This window comes from Ciona robusta, chromosome 9 (genome assembly GCF_009617815.1).
Source record: "Ciona robusta chromosome 9, ASM961781v2".
NCBI classification, from domain to species: Eukaryota; Metazoa; Chordata; class Ascidiacea; order Phlebobranchia; family Cionidae; genus Ciona; species Ciona robusta.
Genome location: NC_143243.1, coordinates 2,332,316 through 2,354,256, shown reverse-complemented (window position 1 = coordinate 2,354,256; position 21,941 = coordinate 2,332,316). Strand labels below are relative to the sequence as shown.

At 32.2% G+C, this 21,941-nt stretch overlaps 3 protein-coding genes across 6 annotated transcripts; 2 read left to right on the top strand and 1 right to left on the bottom strand.

The window, feature by feature from the left end:
- Positions 1–144: 144 nt before the first annotated feature.
- On the top strand, positions 145–1,388 carry LOC149730773 (putative RNA-binding protein EIF1AD). Its single transcript, XM_089884101.1, has one exon. The coding sequence runs from the start codon at positions 412–414 to the stop codon at positions 913–915; it is 504 nt and encodes a 167-aa protein (XP_089740227.1). The 5' UTR covers positions 145–411; the 3' UTR covers positions 916–1,388.
- LOC149730772 (tRNA (34-2'-O)-methyltransferase regulator WDR6-like) lies at positions 1,371–11,325 on the top strand. 2 transcript variants are annotated; one of them, XM_089883979.1, is made up of 20 exons: positions 1,371–1,503; positions 1,831–1,934; positions 2,063–2,132; positions 2,449–2,527; positions 2,583–2,719; positions 3,078–3,235; positions 3,546–3,702; positions 3,928–4,071; positions 5,091–5,192; positions 5,564–5,767; positions 6,072–6,191; positions 6,521–6,700; positions 7,257–7,426; positions 7,795–7,894; positions 8,245–8,354; positions 8,680–8,862; positions 9,244–9,405; positions 9,749–9,839; positions 10,089–10,172; positions 10,376–11,325. In XM_089883979.1, exons 1-20 carry the CDS (start codon positions 1,434–1,436, stop codon positions 10,930–10,932), a joined length of 2,982 nt encoding a protein of 993 aa, XP_089740105.1. In that variant the 5' UTR covers positions 1,371–1,433; the 3' UTR covers positions 10,933–11,325. The 2 variants fall into 2 exon arrangements, with proteins under 2 accessions (XP_089740105.1, XP_089740106.1); XM_089883980.1 differs by having other exon boundaries at positions 1,436–1,503; positions 3,073–3,235.
- On the bottom strand, positions 9,836–21,723 carry LOC149730771 (uncharacterized). Of its 3 annotated transcripts, XM_089883969.1 has the most exons (23): positions 21,548–21,723; positions 21,089–21,343; positions 20,216–20,324; positions 19,717–19,788; positions 19,350–19,480; positions 18,931–19,031; positions 18,138–18,232; positions 17,638–17,837; positions 17,320–17,429; positions 16,969–17,127; positions 16,769–16,909; positions 15,877–16,002; positions 15,321–15,467; positions 14,825–15,021; positions 14,129–14,314; positions 13,738–13,917; positions 13,377–13,467; positions 12,643–13,002; positions 12,387–12,422; positions 11,913–12,102; positions 11,428–11,570; positions 11,215–11,281; positions 9,836–11,086 (listed from the first exon to the last, which is right to left on the bottom strand). In XM_089883969.1, the coding sequence occupies exons 2-23, from the start codon at positions 21,277–21,279 to the stop codon at positions 10,891–10,893; spliced, it is 3,228 nt and encodes a 1,075-aa protein (XP_089740095.1). In that variant the 5' UTR covers positions 21,280–21,343; positions 21,548–21,723; the 3' UTR covers positions 9,836–10,890. The 3 variants fall into 3 exon arrangements, with proteins under 3 accessions (XP_089740095.1, XP_089740096.1, XP_089740098.1); XM_089883970.1 differs by lacking the exons at positions 21,089–21,343; positions 21,548–21,723 and adding an exon at positions 20,477–20,600; XM_089883972.1 differs by lacking the exon at positions 11,215–11,281 and having other exon boundaries at positions 10,949–11,086.
- Between the last annotated feature and the right edge of the window lie 218 nt (positions 21,724–21,941).

The window sequence follows — 21,941 nt, the reverse complement described above, 5'->3', positions numbered from 1 at the left end:
AAGAAATTTCAACATGGATTGTAAGAAGGTTTTCATACTTATTGTATATTATAATGGCCGAAAACTAGTTGTAAATACGCGTTTTATCGTGTTTAAATGCGCATGGGATATATAGAAAATAACTAATTGCTGGTGGCTACATAACGTTCATTTATATCTTATACTTGCAGATTTTTTTTAGTTTAATTAATATTATGATAAACACAATAATAATTGTATCAGAAAACACCTTTCTTTGCAACAATCATTTCAACTGAAGACGTCACTCTTTCCGATTATGGCGGCTTAAATTTGTCACCGGTGTAACGTGGCAGCTAAACTGCTATTGCTGTCAAAAAAAGCTCATCAAAAAACTATAATCTCTATTTCCATTAACTTTATATATTATCTGCTGGTATTAATATTATACCAATGACTGCTGCAACAAAACGTAAACATGTGATCAAGGAAGTGCTGGAAAACTTCAGCATGCCGGCACCAGATCAAACAATTGTGAAAGTTCTGGGTAATTCTGGCTCAAATTTACACGAAGTTATTACCCCTTCTGGGGAGAGATTTCTCGCCAGTCTTCCTGTCAAGTTTCGGAAGAATATTTGGATCAAACGCGGTGATTATGTCATCACAGAGCCTATTATTGAAGGCGATAGAGTCAAAGGTGAAATAGTGAGGATTCTTTACGCTCAACACATCAAAGAAATAAAAATTTGCAAAATGTGGCCGAAAGAATTTGAAGAAAAAGTCAATGATTTCGAGATTGTAAAAGAAACAGAAAAATTGAAAATTTCAAATGAATCCGTCGAAGGAAGTGAGGAGGATAGCGATGATGATGATCTATCGGACATCTTCGTCAATACAAATCGCCCTCCTGAGATTTTCCTCTCTGACTCAGAAGAGGAAACATCAGATGAAGAATAAATATGAAACATATTTATTGATATTTGCCAAAAGATTTAATAAAATCACATCTTCATTCAAACTTAACAATAACATGGGAGTTTTGTTTATAAAGACTTGTTTTTTTAAGAGGGAAATTTGTGGTAGAAATATGTGAAATGTACACATAACCTCTATGGTGGCAACCTTGAAATGCTATTTCTACTTGTGTTGTAATACTTGCAGTGGCGCATCTAGAGTTTCAGAATCATTTTTAACAAAATGAATGTGGGGATAATAGAAAGATAAAGTAACTGATCAGTTTTTGGTAATAGGTCCACAAATATGATCATAAAATGAGCCCCAAAATGTGCCAGTGTTTGTTAAATATGGTGATTAGAAATTAAAAGTAGTGCCATATATCACAAGAGCTTGTTTTGTGGTATAATATTTTGCGTTTTTTTGTTAAAATGAATGTCACATAATATAATTCTGGACTCTTGTTGATTATCAAGGTGTATTAAACGTAGAAAATTAAGTATTTATATATAGCTTACAATATGTTGACATCTGTCTTTCAAAAACTCCCAGTGACAGCTCTCAGCATGAATGAGGATCATATATTTGTTGGTGCGTTATTATTTTAACTTTTACAATACAAGAATACAAAGTATTACAGCTTTGAAACTGGCAATAAGTTGTACAAAACGCAAATTCACACAATTTGCGTTTTTGTTAGAGAATAGCCTATACAAGATGCAATTTAATAATTTATATATATTTAACTTTTAAATTAAATTTAGTTTTAGAATATAAAACATATCACAAATAATGTAAATTTATGACTAAATGATGCAGTGGCTAGCATATTTTACCTTATGATGGAATATTTGCAACACCTTAAAGCTTGGGTTAAAATTGAGGTGTAGAGATGAAAATGTATCCTTTCATTATCAGGGCAAGGTGGTACTGTCCAGATTTTCAAGTTTTTCAAAGAAAACCGACTTACTTTATTCCAGGAGTTACAACTTTTTAAAAACTCTGTGGTACATGGGATTAAGGTAAACATTGTAGGTTTATTGAATATAGTAAATAGTAATATATTATTACTTATAAAGTGAAATATATGTATTAAAATAGGTGATTAAGCTTTTATTTAACTATAAATTTGTTTTTTTTTTATTTACAGTGTGTATCTTTTTCTAATGCACTTGAAGTAATTGTCTATGGTGGAAAAAATGTTTCTGTTTTAACATCAGGTAGGCATGTTTCTAAAAGTGTGTTATGATTATTAACATAAGTTTTACATTCCACTAATGATATTAATATCATGCAATCATACAATTAATAATTTTTTGTAATAGTAAGATAGCTATAAATATATTATGAGTCATAAGTACTGGTATAATTTTTAAAGCAGTGCTCATTAGGTTCGTTACTTTGCTCCATACAGCTACAAAGACTTGTGTTTTGTTTACCTACATATTTTACAAATCAGTTGTTGTATCAAGTTACTTTCTGTGTCTTTGACTGAATGCAAAAACTTGTGTTTTGTAATTAAATCACTATTTTCAGATTGCTCTGATGAAAATTTTAAAGAAAAACACAAGTTTGAATGTTATGATTGGGTTTTAGACACCACTTTTATTCAAGGGTAAGGTATAACCATAAACACAATATAATTAAATAAAAATGTGTTTCATTTTTAGTCCACAGAGTTGTATTGCTGTTGCCCTTGCCCATAACACTGTACTAATCATTGATCTTCAAACATCTGAGATTCTTCATGAAATTCATTGCAAGGAGAAATGTATTTTATATTCAGCTCATTTTATTCAATATGGGGGTAAGGTTTTGTGTTATTTTTTGTTTTTTTTTGAAAAGAGAAACTGTAGCTAAAATTAAACATTTTGCTATAATTTTTTTCTTGATTTTAATATTTTTTTAAACATTCTTAAATTTTGAAGTACAAGTCAGTTATTGAACTGTAATTTATATCACTTGTATGTATTCATACATTTTTTAAAAGGTTTTTTAAATATGTAAGTACTAAGTAGCATACTATAAAGCCGTAACTTGTAAGTTGGCATTAGGTGTATAAAACAGAACATCCATGTTATAACAATTATAGTTGCCATGCCAGGATAAACAAATTACATTCATTCATTACACATAAAATTTATAAAATCATTTGTCCAGAGCAGCTCACAGCATAAATGAGTTGATATTATGTGCTGGTACCGTATTCAACCAGATAGTTGTGTGGCAACCATGTGTTGGGGGTGGGTTGGTTGAAATAATGGAAAGGGTGGTCGGTCATGATGGCGTGATATTTCATATTTCATATGATCATAAAACAAATGTGAGTTATTTTGAACACCCCGTTTAATATTGATAACTTTAGTCTTATTTAGTAATTCTTAAATTATCCCCTATACTTTGCTATATATAATTGTCTTATAAATATAGTTATTTTATAGGGTAACATATGGAATAGCTTTTTTACCATATACCTACCTATGAATGTTTTGAGTGTTTTATTTGTTAAACAAACAATTATATATTTGTTATGTGTATATACTAATCATTTGCATATTAAGTAACTCATAAGCAGATACTTAACTGCTGTTTAATGTTTACATCATTATTAACTTAATTAGTTTGATTGACAGCTATTAACAAGTGCATCTGACGACCGTAGCATTAGAATATGGAAATGTTCATCTTTATTACAAACTATATATGGTGAAACAACAACTACTACACAGTGTATGTGTGTTATGTATGGCCACGAAGCAAGGGTGTGGAATGTTCTTTCAATAACAAGAGGTAGGTTTAGGTTATGTTCTGTGTGTCTTACTACATTATATTGTATATACTATAGGTGAGGGCCTACAGCAAGGCACTCCAAAAGACCTAAGGTTTAAACTGCGTAATTTACCAATTTTACAAGTATGGATTTTTGTAGGTGGTTGCGTTGATTCCTGCAAATTTAGTTAAACTATTAGTAACCACTGGGTTGGAGCAGTTAACATTTTAATTACCTTCTTTTAGATGGCAAGAACTATCTGATCAGTGTTTCTGAAGATGGTTTGGCAATTATTTGGTCATTGAATCCAAATAACTCAATTGTAAAAGCTGATGTTGTGAAAAAAATCAATTGCAGAGGAAATTTATTAAGTTTAGCAACTAATGGAGGTAAATAGTTGTTTGTTTTGACTTTAGCACAGCGGTTCCCAACCTTTTTGGTGCCGTGACCCTTTTATAATATTTGCCAAGTTGCGGTGACCCCAAGGATAAAATAAGTTGGGTCGCTTTTGAAAGTTATGTAGGCTAGGCTAGCTATCGTAGGCTACCTATGGTTGATGCCGGGAATTCAATAAAATCGCGACCTCAAAACCAACTTTTGCTTAAATGCATTTCAGCAATCAGCAATTAAATTTTTATTTTCATGGTAAAGGCCTTTGTGACGTAATGAATTACCTTAAATCAAACGAGTAAATCCTGTAATTTTTCATGGCCGCTAAACTGCCGTTAAAATCTTGCTTTCCGAGCATATTTGCCATTATTAAACGAAAATCCTGTAATGAGGCCCAGGGTGTTCTGGTTTGTCTAGTACTCTAGTAAAATCGCGATGCGCTCTGTGGTGAGCTGCCCATTGTTAGGAGTTAACTTTCTAAATTTCTAAACTAATGAAATTCTAAACTTCTCAGAAGGCCTCAGGTGACCCCAGGCAAATTGTCAGGCGACCCCAGTTCGGGTCGCGACCCACAGGTTGGGAACCGCTGCTTTAGCATGATTATCAATATGCTTACAAATGGTGCAGTGGTTTAGTGCTTGACTTGTAACTGAAAGATACCAGGTTCAAAGCTCAATGGCGCTACTGCTGTATATTTATATGTCTTATGGGCAAGCGGCTGAATAGGAATTGTGTTAGCACAGTAAAAAATTTCTTGTATAAAAACGTCCGTATAACTGTCTAATGAGTATTACCTTCAAGTTGCCTTTTTTTGGCAACATATATTTGTGTAAGCACTTATTGCCTTATCTATACTCGCATAATAGCACAAAAAGTTAATAAACATTTAGCAACAGCCATTTTTGCTGCAGAACTTGATAAAGCTACTGCAGTTGCTCACTATGACTTCATTAATTAAATATTTTATCAATTGCTGATCATTTGTTTTGAACATTAACATGTTTTCTTTATATTTTAGACAAGTTCATAGTTGGCGGTGCAGATGGTGGAATTCGTTTGTTTGATTTAAATACATGTTTGTTGCAACATTTTATTCAACAAGTCAATCTGCCTGATAATGGTAAGGTGTTTTTGTTTTATCTGGTGCATTTGTAAATAAAACAATATGAAATCTTGTCTCTAGCCCAGATGTCATGGGTTCTAACCTCTACGCTGCTACCATTGTCGGTGTATGTTACCTTGGGCAAGGCATTAACTGCAATTGCTCTAACCTAGCGGTCACTTATAGGTTGTCTAAATTGTCAGCCATACATAAAAAGAAAGAAACCCCCCCAAAACAATCCATCACAAAGTAAAATACATGGTAACTCGTAGACTGGCACAAGCTGTATGCAACAAAACACCCATGTTGTAACAACTGTCGTTTTCTGACCACGCGAGTATAAAGTTAATAACATTCATTCATTTACATATACAAAATGATTTTTTCAGATAATCTGGGTGTGCCAAAAACTGTGAAACTATTAATACAACACCAAGTCAGTGTGTTGGTTCATACTAGCATGGGTGCACTCATGCTTTACAATATTAACCAATCGGAATGGTCAGTTTTACGCACAGACATAAAATATGGTTCATATTCTATGATGGATGTCAATCAAACAGAGAAATATATTGGAGTTGGGAATACTAAAGGTTTGTTAATGTTATAATTAATTTCTTTGTAAAGATATAGTGTCAATGTGATGTGTAATGTATAATATTTTAATATATTCTTAAATATGGTGAAATATATATATATATACTATACAATTTGTCTACATTATACTCATTATATGTTAAAATTTTCTATATATATGTATGCCATATGCTATATATATAAATATATAGAATTCCGGTAGTTTTGCTATCATGTTTCTTCTCTTGATTGATTTAATTAGTTTGCTGTTTGCTTGTGTATTTAAAAAATTTAATAAAACTTATGCCTGTTTTTTTTAAGGTTCAGTAAAGATTTTGGCGTTGGATAAAAATCACGATGTCGTCGAACATGTGGAGATGAATTTATTTCAATCTAAAGTTTACAATTTATCATGGAGTGGTGATAATGTCTTTATATCAGGTTTATTTATCTACATAAATATATTTATTAGTTGCTACCACAATCTGGTTTAGCGTTTTAGGCCAGCAGCCTGCCTCAAGTCCAAAGATATGGGTTCAAGGCTCAGCCCTTCCACCGTTTTGGTCATATATGTTCTTGAGAAAAGAGATACTTAATGGCAACTGCTCCAACATAATATTCACCTACAAAGTTACCTATGTGATAACTGGTAACTGGGCACAAGGTTTATGAAACAAAACACCCATTTTATAACGACCGTTGTTTTCCTTCTCACTTTAAGATAAATAAGTTACATTTATTCTTTTGTTTTATTAAATTTTTTCTTTCAGGTGAAAACGGTCGATTGGTTTGGTTACAAGTTGCTTCCGAAAAAAAAGAATTAGTTTTAAATCCTTACCGTGAGTTTATATTACCACCAGCCAAGCATAGATGGCATGTTGATGTGTTGGTTGTTCGTCCATATATTGTGTGTGGGGATAGAAGAGGGTCGTTACATTTATTTCATGAAGGTAGGTTTTTTAACTAAATTTGTTTGTTTTTTTATATTTTTTGCTTACAACAGTTTGTTATGTTCAGTTTGCTGCGCTAGAAATATTAAAACACTAGTTTTATATGTAGGCCTATATGTCGAATGTTTCATTTGTACTTTTATGACAAAATTCTAACTGTTATATGGTGCACTGTTCGAAAAACAGTGTAGAACATGCTAAAACATAAGTAAAACATTTTTTGTCAATATTTTTTATTTTGATCTTATCACACAAACAAAATATGTAATTTATCATGAAAACTGGTCTTAAAAGAGCTGAAAATATTAAAAGTCTACGTGTCATAATTTTTATATTGTATTATATTTTCAATTGCACAGTGCTGTATAACATGCAATACAATATGCATATTTTTGCTTGATCTTTTTAGACAAAACATTGTGTAATTTATCATAAAAAAACTAAGAACAGTGTATGTATATAAGTCTTAGAATTTGAACAAGCATTATGGCTTGGGTTCTATCTGTAAAACCAATCTCTTCTCTAATATAATTGTAAGTTACTACGTTGTTTCCAGATACCCCCCACCCCACGACCACTATACATGGTGTGCATGGGAAATATGGAAGTACTTCATTAACATTATATGATGGTTCAATTATAAGCACAGGTAGAGATGGCTATTGGAGGAAATCTAAGTTGGATGATGGTGATTTAATCTTGGAAACTAAACACAGAGCATCCCAGGTATTTAGCACTGAAATATTAACAAAAAACCTTGGTTTTAATGAATAAAAAAATATTAACACTATAATACTAAATAAAACCATACTAATACAAATTATTTGTTCCTTCTATTACGGTAGCAAAGATAAAAAAATAAAAAACAATGATCGCGAAAAAATGACAATCGTTAAGATATCTTGGTGTTAAAAACTTACTCACATTTAATTGGAAAAAAATGGTTCAATAATGATGGAAAAACAAAATCACAAAACAAATTCCACCAATAGTTCACAGTGAATGCTCCAAGAGAACCTTTGCAAATTGTAGAAGAAGTGTATTACTGTTATACACAAATGTTCATAGGTTTTATTTTATTTATTCCTTAACAGGGAATGGACTGGATAGAGGGATGCAATGTAGTGGATGGAAACAAATTGTTCTTCCATGGTTTCCGTGGTAACAAGTTTGTTGCATGGAGTAAATATTCAGGTAAATTTGGATTGATAAAATGTTGATTATGAAGTTTTATGAGCAAACTTCAATTGAACATGTGCAGTTTTAACTAAAATTTGGAATATATTTTATTTGTAAGACATTTTAGGATTAATGTGTGGTATTATTAGAATATGTATAATTTAAAATATTGTACAGTAAAATTTAAAATTAGTAGTATTTACAATCTTTTAGATGATGTCATAAAATTTAGAAGACATGTTATTCATTTAAAATATATATAATTTATATAGTGTGGTTGAATGCAAAATGCTACAATGAAGTTTTTTAAAACAAATTTAAAAAATATATATATGTATATTTTAAAATGAGGATAAATATTTAAGGTGATGATGTTTTCTCTGTATTGTGCGGTGGTTGCCACAGATCATGGGGTTTCTCAGTCAAACACTCAAAGTTTGTTTTCTTGAAGGCAGGAACAATAAATATAGTTGAGGTGATTATTTTTGACAATATATGTTGCTATTTTTGTGAGTATTTAAAATAACAGTTGGTATAAAATGAGTGTTGTTTTTCATACACTTTGTGCCCGCTTACGTGTTTCAACGTATCTAACTTCGTGGATAATTATTTTTTTAATGCATGATTGAGGCAATCCACAAGGGACCATTGGGTTGGAACAAGTGTCTTGCCCAAGAAGTCATTTTTCCACAATGGTAGCAGCGTCAAGCCTTGAACCCATAAACTGTGTGCTAGATGCAGTCGTGCTTACTACCATCCCACAGCGCTGGTATCAAAAAGCTGTAATACCTTACATTCAGATACCTTATGAAGTGAAAACAGAGTCCTTGGTATCAACATCACTACACAGCCAACAAATAACTTGTGTTAAATTCTTGGGAAGAGTAGAATCAAGTGATAGTTCCACATCATACATTGTAACTGGTGCTGACGACACTAAAGTTATTATATCAGCTATTGTTCGATCTCAATCTACAACTAAGGTATACAGTCCTGAAATATGTTTGTATTATAATGTATGTAAATGAATGTAACTTATTTATCCTTGTGTGGAGAAAAAGCAGTCGTTAAAACATGGGTGTTTTGTTTCATACACTTTGTGCTCACTTTCGAGTTACCACATCTGTAAAATTAAATACAAATCAGTTACTAAGAACTTAAATGAAGGAATAACATTTTTTATTTTCGCTTTAGTCGTTTTTATAATAACTTTTATCTCGTAATTACTCTCAACTTTTCATTTACATAAATTTGTGGAAAATTGTGTTTGATTGCATTTGTTTTTACATTTATTATTTAATAAATAAACTCTGATTTTAAATATTTCTAAATTTGTTATAATTTACCATTTAATATTCTTACAGTTGGAAGTTTTACAAATCCTTGACGATCATTCTTCAAATGTTCGATCACTTGCAGTGTTGCCGGTTAAAGAAAATGATTTATGTTTGGAAACACTGTTGTTTACTGCTGGGGGAAGGGCCACCCTCAATGTTTATTCTGTCCAACTAATGAAAACATCTGCGGTATTTCTATATTTTTAAACAACATTAATAGTAACAAATTCTATTATTACCTAAATGTCTTAACTTCTACATGTTATAAAAATGAAACAGAGTTTAGCTTGTTTATGAATAAATTTAATAATGTAACATTTCTATTCTGTGGGCAGGTAAAAACTGTCGTTATAACACCGGTGTTTTGTTTTCATAGAAGCACCTAAATGAACTTATTGATTAAAATGATATGGCTCACTCCTACATTACTCTAACTCAATAACCATTTTTTTTTTTTTTAAATATTCTAATTCAATTTTTAAATCAAGATATAAAATGTTAAATATTCTCTAATCTAATTTCAATTCTATAGAAATGTTTGGTGAAACAAGTTGCTTCATTTGAAGGAGAAAAAAGTTCATCAGACATGAGGTATATGTCAGTTGTTGGATGGAAGGACAAAAGTAAGATGTTGTTTATTTATTGAAACAATTAAGTGAGGATGTAATGTTTAAATAATCTTTCAACGGCTCATTTGGTTTGAAAAAATGTGGCAGACAAAACGTCAGAAATACACTACATTTTTTTTGTAAATTTGTTATCCAATTTTTCTTATTGGAAATGCGCTTTGTTTTTTTCATACCAGATAAGCCGCTAAAAGATTATTTAAAATATGCCTGGTGGAAGAAGTAACATAGTATTTGTGTTTAAAGGTGGAGAAACAAAAGTGTCATTGGCGTGTTCGGATGGAAGATTACGGGTCGCACAAATTCAACAAAACACGATCAATATATCAAGTAACTGTGTGCATAATTATAAGCAAGCATGACGTGTTAAAAAATTGCAATCAGTGTTTATATCATTTTTTTTTCAATACTAATTTTGGCAAGACTTAAAAAATATTAAGATTTATTTATGAAAATTATTTGAATTAAACACTGATTGTTATGGAATACAGTGAAGCACAAAATGTGAAGAATTACAGTGATAAATATTTCAGGTTCGTCAAGAGAATACGAACATTGCTTTCTTACATTGACATATATCAACCAACTAATTATAGCTGGCTCCACCAATGGAAAACTTTACTTTATGACATCATCAATGGAGGAATTATTAACTCACAAATGCCACCAATCTGGAATCAATGCAATAGCAAGTTGTGAAATGAAAATGGAAAATTCAAATTATTTGTTGGTTGTTAGTGGTGGAGATGACAATGCTTTGCATTTTCTTTTACTTCGTTCACATGAAAAAACATTGGTTCATGTTTCCGAGTGCTGCGTGAAAAGTGCTCATGCGACCCAAATCACGGGAGTGCACATCAGCTTCATGAATGACATGATATCTGTGGTAACAGTTTCCATAGACCAACGTATTATAAAATGGAGGTTAATTGTTTCCGACAACTTAACAATGAAGTGCAATAAAGAAGATTGTGACATCATACACGTGGCTGACGTTTCAGGATTGGACATTTTTGACGATGAAATTGTGGTTTCTGGACGTGGTTTATTACACGGCATCTCCATGTCCAACTATTGCTCTGTGAGGTGAATATCTGTGATCATCGGTCAGGAGGTTGGATCTGAATGGTGACGAGGCATGAGGTGACGTTGTGTTGTCTTTCACGATGATCTTTGTTCCTCTCGGAGATCTTTCAAGTGAAGAGGATTGGAAGAGAGAAGTCATCTCATGTTGGATCTTGGACCTGAAGAGTTATATTGGTTATAATTATGTAACTATCAAGTGTTAAAGCAGTGGTTTCTGAACTTTTTTCAATGTAATGCTGCTAATGCAGTTAGTAGAGTTTTAAAAACATGTAAAACACTTGCTTACTCTTTTTTTGATGAGTCGTGTCGTAAATCAAGCTGAGTCAGCGATTCTAGTCTGTGTCGTGACATGACTGAAAAAATTTAACTTTTTAAAAATAAAATTTTAACTTTGAAAGCTAGTATTTTATTGGACAATGCCCAACTGAGATTATCAAATATTTGATGGACTTCTCATTTAATTTTGTGACATTTTTACTTAGCTGATTTAGATTTCTACCTGGTTTTGGAAGATTTAATGGTTGGGTTCTCAGTTGAGTTGGAATAAATTTATATTTATTTTTCTCCAATCCATTTGTGGGAAGATCGGCAAGCCATGTCTCGCCCACTAATGGAGATTCTTGCCGGTAACTCCGGGTTGGTCTGTATATAGAAAAATTATTTGTATTTTCTGATTTTTTACACAAAATGCCCATCTAGAACGTTTTCTGTTTGTCACAGGTATTTTCGAATTTTAATAAATCAAAATACATTTTTTTATAAAACACTTAGTAATCAATAGAGACCTTAGACTCCAATAGATATCTTCAGTAGTTTATGATAGTTTGTTACAATAATTAAGACGTTCTCATGTGATGCACTTTTTTAAAAATCATTATTTTCTTCATTGTTTTTAGTAGTCTGTTCCAATAATTTTTTTTTTAAATCAAGTCCAAAAAAGGCTCGTGGCTCTACCACACATACACTTATTTATTCCCAACAAACCTATGAGCTCCAGTGAATGTTTTATAATTAATCGGTGCCAAGCTTTGCCCACTTTTCTTCTGTGGAACACATGTATAAGCGTCATGGTCTGACCAATATCCTTTTGAAGGTGTTTTTATACGAGAAACTCCAGTTTTTTGATCAACCAAATTATAATCAGATGATTTGGCAAGTGAATTGCTGATCAGATCTGTTTAATTGGTAAAAACATGTAATGTACTATTTTGTTAGCACAATATTAGTGTTACATCAAAGTTGGACATAGAGTGCAACTTGCAACAAGAAGTTAAAAGAAACAAAATGGTTATGTGTGTTTTTGTGGTAAATGTTTCAACCCAGTGGTCACAAATGGGTTGTTAAAATTGGCAGGAAGTGCATGGAATAGCCTGTGTTATAACTGTGAGTTACAATGTTGGTATAATAAGGTGACATTAATATGTCAGTTTGTTTTAGAAATAAAAAGTAAATACTCACCTGCCATTGATAATGGTATAAGCTTTGGCCGGGTTCCTGAAATAAAAGTTATTTATTTATATGAAGATAGTGTGTAGATAGAATGCATGGTTAATATTTTTAATTTAGAAGGTTACTCGTAACACATAAGAATAAATTACATTTGTGGTAACTCGAAATGGGTATGAGTTGCATAAAAGCAGAACCCTCATATCTATGGCAGCCGTTGCCCCGCTACTCGAGTTAAAAAAAAGTTACATTCAGTTAGTCAAACCACCTTTATTCTGAGGTAGATGAGCAATTTCATCACTCGATGAATCTGAGTTTTCTGAAGATGGAATCCTTTTTTTGCGGCGACCCCTGAGTTTAAAAACGTGCTTTTCCCGAAAAATCTGCATATCGTTCGTAAATTCACTACGTTGCTTATCGCCTTGTGTTACTTGCGGTAAATTTGGATTTTTATTCGTAATCAAGTTTATATAAGATTTTTCTGTTTCTAGAAGGTCAGATTTCGTTTTAATCTTCTGCTTCTGAGGAACTTGCTTTCGTGGAACATTATGTTGCTGTTGATCATCCGATGTTAAAAGTTCATCCCAAGAAACGGGTTCAATTAAAACTTTTTGGGAAACCGGGGGATCTATAATTGGTATAAAATGAATTCAGTACTAAGGTATTTAATTTCATATAAATGTATGTAACTTATTACCCTTGCCTGGCGGGCAATAGCAGGCATTATAACATGGGTGTTCTGTTACATACACCTCTTGCCTGCTTTTAAAATACCTTTATTTGATAAATTGTTTTATTTTGATAAATAAAACTATTAAAACAAAGATTTCCAAAAATTTTGGCAAAATATTTTTTTGTAAAATTTTTCTCAGACTTCAAACTCCCAATAAATTAGTATTCCCAATTTTCACCCAACCAGCAATATAAGAAAATACAATAATAGAGAAAATGTAACACCTATTCATTTTATTTTGATATTAAATCACTTTAAAAGTTATTTACCTAGAGATCTCCTGGATCGAATCGGATATTCGGATTTTGTTTTCCGAAGAAACATTGAAAGATGACCATTAGGTGGTGCTGGTGGTTTGCTCTGAAAAAATAATGAAATGTTTATTAAAACAAGGCTAATTATAAATAATTCAATCATGATACTTGTTTAAATCTAGCGTGGCAAGGCAACAGCAGTCGTTATTACATGTTCTGTTTCATACTCCCTGCTTCATGTATCACATTTGTAACTTGAGGTAGCTCCCAATGACACATACATATCGATAAGTCATGAGAACAACATATTTATTAGAACAAAACACTGTTTATTTTATTTCTATGGTTCATGATTAAATATGAAACATAAAACTACCTTATTACTTCCACAAGTTACCACAGCAGTTGTTTTCCTAGCAGGTATTTCTGGGGAATTTCCTGAACTAGGAGAAGTCTCGCTCGCCCATATTCCCTCCCCGACCTTTGACCCTGAACCATCTTTAGATTTGGCCGAGACCGACGACACACAAGATGACGGTCGTCCGAGTGACAATTTCTGTTAATGACAATTTTGGTAAAATTACGATATAAAATTATAAATTGACATATTTATATAAAACCTAAAACTACTGTGTAACTAAGTGGGCACAAGATGTATAAAGACACCATACATGATGTGTAACAGAACACTAATGCTATAACTCCTAAGCTACCCAGACATACAAGGAGAAGTAACATCTATAACTTACCACACTTAATCAACTTACTTTCTTAATTTTCGGACGGTCAATCTTAATTTGAGTTTTTGCTTTTTCCACCATTTGGAATTCCTTTGCTTTGAACGAATGAGTTTTATGTTTGTGTCTTCCTGGTTCAACTTGACTTTTATCTTTTAAAGTTCGTTTCTTGGTTGCTTCACCTTCACAACGACCTTCACTCGTTATCGCACATACCTTGGAGTAAAACACTGTTATTAACATTTTCACCCATGAATTAATGAATGTAACTTACTTTATCCTCAAGTGACCAGAAAATGACAGTCGTTATAACACAGGTGTTCTGTTTCATACACCTAGCTTACAAGTTATGTTACAAGTATGTTATTTTGTATCTAATCATCTTCATATTGCAGGCAACTATTGTTATAAGCGTAAACCCCCTTGCTAAAAATACGCTCCTGAAGGCAAAGTCATACAGTGTGTAAAATGCAGTTATATTCAGGTGTTTTAATTGCACATCAGTTTGTGGTGGTTTCAAACACCATGTGCCTGTTATTTACAATCATGTATTCTGGTATTTTTTCGTTTACAGCAGGGAGTTTGGACCAACAGTACATTTATATTCCGCATCAGTAACAACACAAGAAAAGGCACCCGCAAATTTTGTTTACAAATTAAGCGCAAAAACTCAAGTACAGCGTCAGGTACCTATGTAAAATAAAAATATTAAATACATTAACGTACTGAGAATGAATAGTCGGTGTCCGGGGTTAAGTTAGTTGCTTTATGAACCCGATTTGTCCCGGAATAGATGACGTCTTTGTTGGCAAGAAGCTCAAATCGGAAAAATCGTCCGAGTGGAACAGCTGGTGGATTCCAGGTCACATGGACTTCGTTTCGACCAATCACAGTGACCGATGGTCGACCAGGGGCATGAGCACCTTTGGGTAAAATTTTAAAATAGTGTAATGAATTTAGCTATCGACCAAAGTCATTAATTAGACTTAATGTAGTTATTACAACAATATTTTTTTGCGCAGCAACGTTTAAACGCCCTATACATGTGGTTTTCATCAAGGTGAATGGGACTAATTATGCTTTTTAAGTTTCAAGTAACTTAATAAAAATAAATGCCTAAATCCCGTTAACCATGCCGTATCACTATACAGGACCTGACTGACTAAGAATAGAATAATTTAGAAAAATTTATTTTAGAAAAATTTCTTTTGCAATCACCCACCTAGTTCTTGTGTGGTTGCAGATATTGAAGCTTTCTCTCCCAGCCCAACAGCAGTACTCGCACACACATGTATGTTGTAAGTTGTTGATGGGTTTAACCGACCGAAAATGTACGTTAAGTCTGGTGTCGTTTCCATTAGTTTGTCACCTGGTGTGTTAGAAATAAATAAATGAATACCTGATATTTATCCTCGCGTGACGGGGTAATGGCAGTTGTTATAACATGGGTGTTCTGTTTCACAAACCACATGCCCACTTATGAGTACCATGTACAAAACTATGGGAGTGATTGTTTTAACGTATGGCTGACAAGTTAAACAGCTCATAATGGACCACTGAGTTGGAGCACTTACCACTGAGTGTCTTAGCAAAGACATATGCGTCCACTGATGTTACCGTTAAAGGGTCGAAACCTATGGGCTACAGACAGGCACACTAACAACTTTGTCACAGCGCGGATTGTAAACAAATAGACACCCATGCTTTAACTACCAGTTTTCTTAACGTGACATTTACTTATTTCCATTTTAATTCAAATTTTTAAATATTAAACCAACCTAGAAAGATAGAATATCCTCTTAAAACTCCGTTTGGAAACTCCGGTGGATTCCAACTAAATCGAAGTTGACTTGGTGTAGAACCAACCACACGAAGGCAACATGGAGCAGAAGGAACATCTTCATCTGTGGGAAAGAATTTATTTATAAAACAAGGTATATAAGTTGGTACATACCATATAGTACTGAGGGGTAAGATGGGATATTGTCAGCTTCAAATTCCCATATTTCCCGATTTTGTTTTGAACAAACAACAACCCTTTTTTAGAGTTGCAGTCCTACAGTTATATAATTAAATATTCTCTGTTTACTACCAAATAGGATAAAAAAGATAATTGAAAAATGTTCCATCCTACCCCACCCAATTTAACTGTATCTCCTTTACAAATTGTTTAAAGAAAAGTATAATATTTTTGTTTTATTATTTGCATGAAGTCAGACATTATCGCTTAAACATGATTTTCTGGCAACTTTATTTGTCAGTTAAGACAGATTTGGTGTCAACATGTTTTTGTGTAGTAACCACTGTGTGAGTATTGTAGGCCCTTCTCAATTAAAACCACTTCAGAGTAAAAGTGTGTGTTCTGTCAACAGTGGTGATGGCACAAGTAGCTTTGTGTAAATATTACTTCACGTCTTTCTATTATGAAGTGGAACCATTTATATGCGTCACAAAAATTTTCGATTTTTAAATTAAAGATGTTATCTATAATGAATTAATAGAATATCCACCTATGATGTGGGTAGTGTAAAGCAAGATTGTAATAAATCATCTTTAATTTAACTCCTGTGTTTGCTAGATCGTGAGGGTACTGTAAATATGAACAGTGCCAGTGTATTGGTTTGATTGATAGCATCATTAACTTTGTGGTTAAACAACAACATGACCTACCTGTAGTTGCATACACCACTTCACTGTATGGACTGTCATCGCCAAGCGTTGATGCTCGTAGCTTAAAACCATGCGTTGTGTTTGGTATGAGTTGCTCAATTCTTGTCTCTGTTGACTTGCCTTTATAAACAAGCTTTTGACCTGAAAATGTCAATGTTAAAATTCACAATGCTTTATCTACATTGAGTTAAAGTTCATACCATTGTATAGTTTGTAGGTTATCTCCAAACCACTCTGGATTTCCATTTTCTTCCAACTTAAAGAAACACAGCTTGAAGAAACATTAGTAACCACAGGAGAATCAGGGCAGTCAAGTTTTTTTAGCAGCGCTAGTGTTTTTCTAATCTCTTCATTTAACTCTGCAAGATAAACATAGGGGTGAAAAGGTTTTTCCATTTTCTATGCTTATAAAACCAACATTTATTCAGCCATCTTGTAAAACTCTAAGTGCTCGTTCTATTGTGGCAAAAAACATTTTCATGACAATAAAACGCGAAGGTTTGTTGAACAAAGTTATTTAATTCCACCACATTAAATGCCACCACACTTACCTTTTGAGTTGGTGCTTTTCTCCAAGTTTTTGTGAAGGGCAACTGTGACGTGTTCGTTTTCACGGAGCCGTAAAACACCTTGTTTGTGACAACTTAGAGTCCGAAGTGTCCTTTATGTTAAAAATAACAATGTATTCTGCTGTGGTAAACACTGTATTGACGTATGGTTGTTGGTGTGTGTGTCCTTGAGCAAGACACTTCACAATTATTACTCCAACCAAATGGTTACTAATGGGCTTTTCACAATTTTTTGCAGTGTTTCATTTTAGATAAACTATTGGCTAATATAATACACTAATTTAAACAAACCCAACATACATAGCTGAGAACCAAGCAGCTTCAATGTCTTCTTCATTGGCCAACAGCAACAACAGTCGAGTAAGGACATCAGCAAATGCACTGTTTCCAAGAACACGTTGGTTGCCATCTCCATCTGCTGCTAAGCAACTAACAGCAAAACAAGCGTTCTTTGCACTGCCCATGTCTCCTTTTGTAAGCATACGACACAATGTTGATATCTGTAAACATAAACTATGGTTACCAGCAATGCATGAGTTCATATTATAAGGTATAACTGATTATGGTAACTATAAAATATAAAAAGTGCATAAATCATTTTTTAGTAGATTTTATGCAGATTTGTATAAAAACAATATTAAAATGTTGCAATATCTTTTGATAGCTATTCTTTAAATAAAATGACAATAAAATTGTTTTACTATTTTATATCCACCCTTTTTTATGTTGCAAGTATTTTTGCTCTCTAAGGACTTCATTTACTTTTTCTATATACATTTATATTAGAGTAAAATTTTTACCATTTTTTCTGTTTCATTACAATTCAACAAACGTTTCTTTCCAGGAGCCATGTCAAGTAATCGACCGATTGCAAACGCAGAATTCATTCCACGACCTAAAATCATTTTCAGAGTTAAATATATTTTTCGTTTCAGATAATCTGTCCATAATGTTATAAATTATTCTGTTGTGTAAAAAATATAGTGCACTGAATTGTGTTATAGACTAAATACAACATGAGTAAAATCAATAATGGTCATACAGGTTGAATTAAAATACCTCTGAGAGATTATTGTATTATGTCTCATTATTTGCTTGGGATGCCATGTAACTAGCTTAACAATGGCAGTAAATGGTTTTGTGAACGAAGCAAACAATGAAATGAAAACAAAGGTGGGCACAGGAACATGGGATTAAGGAGAGACATGGTTTTATATTTCATTTGTTGTTTTACTTGTAAACATTAATACATGTTATAAGTACAAGTGTAAAAATGATCTAATTATACCTCAAGGGCTACAGGTGTTCGGTGTTTAAACAATTTCATCTATTAAATAAATATGCGTATACACACAAGTTGACACAACTTATGTTTTAATACAGTTTACCGACTAAATGTATGAATTATATGCTACAAACTTAAATAAAATCTGTTGTATATAGGTAAAGTCCTACAGTGAGGCATGACAGAAGACCTGTAGCCCCTAAATGATAAAGTTTAAAAAAACTAAAACAAAATGAAATGCTAGTTATTGGTAAAAAACTACTCAGCATGAGTGTTGTGCATTTGTTAAGTTAATTTAAAACTTATACCTGCTGCATCATTGCCCAGGGATTGAATTAACCTTGTAAGAATATACGGAGAGTTAGGATGATTTAAAACACTGTGGCAACCATCTTCAGATATTGTGATTCTGTTAAAAAACTTTTTTACGATACAAAAAATATTCTTTGTCTAATTTTCTGTCAATAACATAATCAGAACAAAAAAATATTTATCTTTTTCGAAACGTATTAAAAAAATCTCTAATTATTAAAACAATAAAGTGAAAAAATTTGCAGCAAAATAACAGTAGTTAAAATCATGCTGCGGGCAAAAATTATTTGAATAAAAGTGTCAAATAAAAGCATTGTCTATTAAACCCATTGTACAGTATAAACTAACCCCTATTTTTTTAAACAAATTAGGGTGTAATTGAAAGAAATCATGTGTAAACATAACATTTACAAACCTTGCTAAAACCAAAGCAGCATTAGATGCCGTCCAGTTATTTTCGCAACCAAGTAACGTTGTAATGTTCGTTAGAACTTCGTTGATACATGGTTGACAAATCATCCAACCGCGACCTTCATTCGTTTCAGCCTGACAAGTGAAATCAAATTTAACTATTTAAAAAAACAAGAGCCTCTATAACACGGATGTTCTGTTTTACACACCTGGTGCCGGCTTACAAGTTATCACCTATGTAACTTTGCGGATGATTGATTTTTTCTGTATGGCTCATTTTTAACACATTAACACTCATACCTTATTAAAACAAAACCTAAGAAAGCTTACAAACGATTCAATCTCTATATTAAATAATGCAATCATCTTACCAATGTTCCCAGTGTTCCTGCAGCATTCATTACACATTCTGGATCATCAGATGTTAACATCCTTGTTAAGTCCTGTGTAAGTATAGTTGCTTATATTACTAACATGTTTATGATACAGAATTGGAATGCATGGCAAATAACACCAAAGCACTGATGCACACATGCTATGTCTACCAGTATAGTGTTGTTATTTATATTTATTTGTTAAGTATTTTATATTTTAACACTTACTACCATTATTCACTTGCAACCAATTATTGTTCGTATAAAAGTTTTGCTGTAATTAACAATGGACTAAACTTTATATTTAGGTATGCATGAAATTTTGGGGTCAATTTATGACTGAAATAAATCCTGTAAATCTAGGCGAAATATAACTCCCACCTAACACATTCGTTGGATGGATTTCTGTCTTTTACATATTTTTTGGCACTTGATCCAAATTGTGTCTAAGCATTAATTGAAAATTCAAGTTTCTACCTACATAACACTAGCATACCTTCATAATAGAAGCTGCTTTTCTTCCTTTAGTGAGAGATAAAACTCTCTGAGCTCCAAGCTCTGTCTCAGCGAGACTTCCGATAACATACGCTGCATTGCTTGCAACTCTGTGTTATAAACAAACTAAAGTTAAATTAAAAAGTACAAAAACTAAAGCGGAGAACACAAAAAAATCTGAATAGGCTTCATACACAATGTTCCTGTATTAGCAAAAACCTCAATAAATAAATTACAATATTATTTACATGAAATTTCATACTTTAAAAAATTTAACTTTGATTTCACACAGAACATCGATGCAGAGAAATTACTTCAGGTCTTAACGGCAGAAGTTCTACACTGAATATGGTATGTGTGTATAACCTTTGGCACACCGCATGTGGACTAACAAGTCAATTGAAGCAAATAGTCAATATTGACTCGCAAACAAACTAATGAAATGCCAGACAATATACTTGGATTTATGGGGTAAGAACAATCAGATCTAATTGTTTAAAGTTTACAAGACATTGTTATATTTACTAACATTTACCACAAAAATTTGTTCAAAATCTTAAAAAATAATTTCTGTAGAGTTCATAGTATTATTACAATTACCTGACAATCCTGACAAATAATATATAATTATATATATTATTTATAGATATATATATATATCAAAAAGCTGTCAACCTATGCATCTTGCATACACCAGCGCACAATAAAAAATGTAAAAATTACTCTAATTTGTGTTTTAATTAAATTTTAAAATTTTATTAAAAAAATATTTTTATAGTATTTAAAACCAAATTTAAAACATTTTTTAATTTTAAACTTTTTTATAATTAGAACAAAAATAGATTCAAAATAAGTTCAGAGTCCAAATACCAACCTCGTTTCTGATGAAGACAACAGTGTGACGAGTGACCATAAAAAATCTTCGCTTCCAGAATCACTGAGAAACTTATAGATCGTTCGATCTTTGGTTTCATTTATTTCATCCACGAGACGATCCAATGATCCATGTCGCATGACATCATCATTACATAAAAGATCTTCAAAGTAATTCTTTCCAGAAGCCATTTTGCCAAAGTGGCATCAGGTAGTTGTTAGGCTATTTACATAACCAGTATTTATTTCGTTTATCCTAAACAACACAAACATATTTTACAGAATAACTCAAAACTGTTTTAGTTGTATGTTTGTATTGAAACTCTTGCTGTTTGCCATGTTATAACTCTTAATTAACTTTTCTGACAATACATTTCTTTGTATTCTTCTTTATTCTTTTTCTTAAAAAGAAATACCTTGCTATAAGAGCTAAATAATACTTTAAAACGATTGAACCCACCTGAAAAGCTACACTTGAAGAATGCCAATACAACTTATCTACACTTTTATATGAACATGCTAATCAAACATACTCGGTCCTAATTTAGAAACACAAGGCATTAGGCTCCTTAGCTTTAATTAAGATTCATATTTATTCAACTAATGGATAATATATAGCAAGTATTTGAACAGCATTTATTTCTATTTGTATTTTTTTATTAATAATTATCGACTGTAAAAAAAACAAATAAAAAAATACATCACAAACATGCAGTTAAAGCAAATGCATTTTATTCCATTTATAGGTTTATTATTGGGTTTACTATTCATGTTCACATTGTTGATTATACACATATTTTATAAAGCCTCCCTGTCAAACTATTGAGAATGGTATAATAATAACCACAAGACAA

Coding starts and splice junctions, on each gene's coding strand:
- LOC149730773 (XM_089884101.1), top strand. CDS start 412: ATGACTGCTGCAACAAAACGTAAACATGTGATCAAGGAAGTGCTGGAA.
- LOC149730772 (XM_089883979.1), top strand. CDS start 1,434: ATGTTGACATCTGTCTTTCAAAAACTCCCAGTGACAGCTCTCAGCATG. Junction 1,504..1,830: donor TGAGGATCATATATTTGTTG/GTGCGTTATTAT, acceptor TTTCATTATCAG/GGCAAGGTGGTACTGTCCAG. Junction 6,701..7,256: donor GTTACATTTATTTCATGAAG/GTAGGTTTTTTA, acceptor CGTTGTTTCCAG/ATACCCCCCACCCCACGACC.
- LOC149730771 (XM_089883969.1), bottom strand. CDS start 21,279: ATGGCTTCTGGAAAGAATTACTTTGAAGATCTTTTATGTAATGATGAT. Junction 20,325..21,088: donor TTGTCTTCATCAGAAACGAG/GTTGGTATTTGG, acceptor TTTATAACACAG/AGTTGCAAGCAATGCAGCGT. Junction 13,003..13,376: donor TCGATCCAGGAGATCTCTAG/GTAAATAACTTT, acceptor TACCAATTATAG/ATCCCCCGGTTTCCCAAAAA.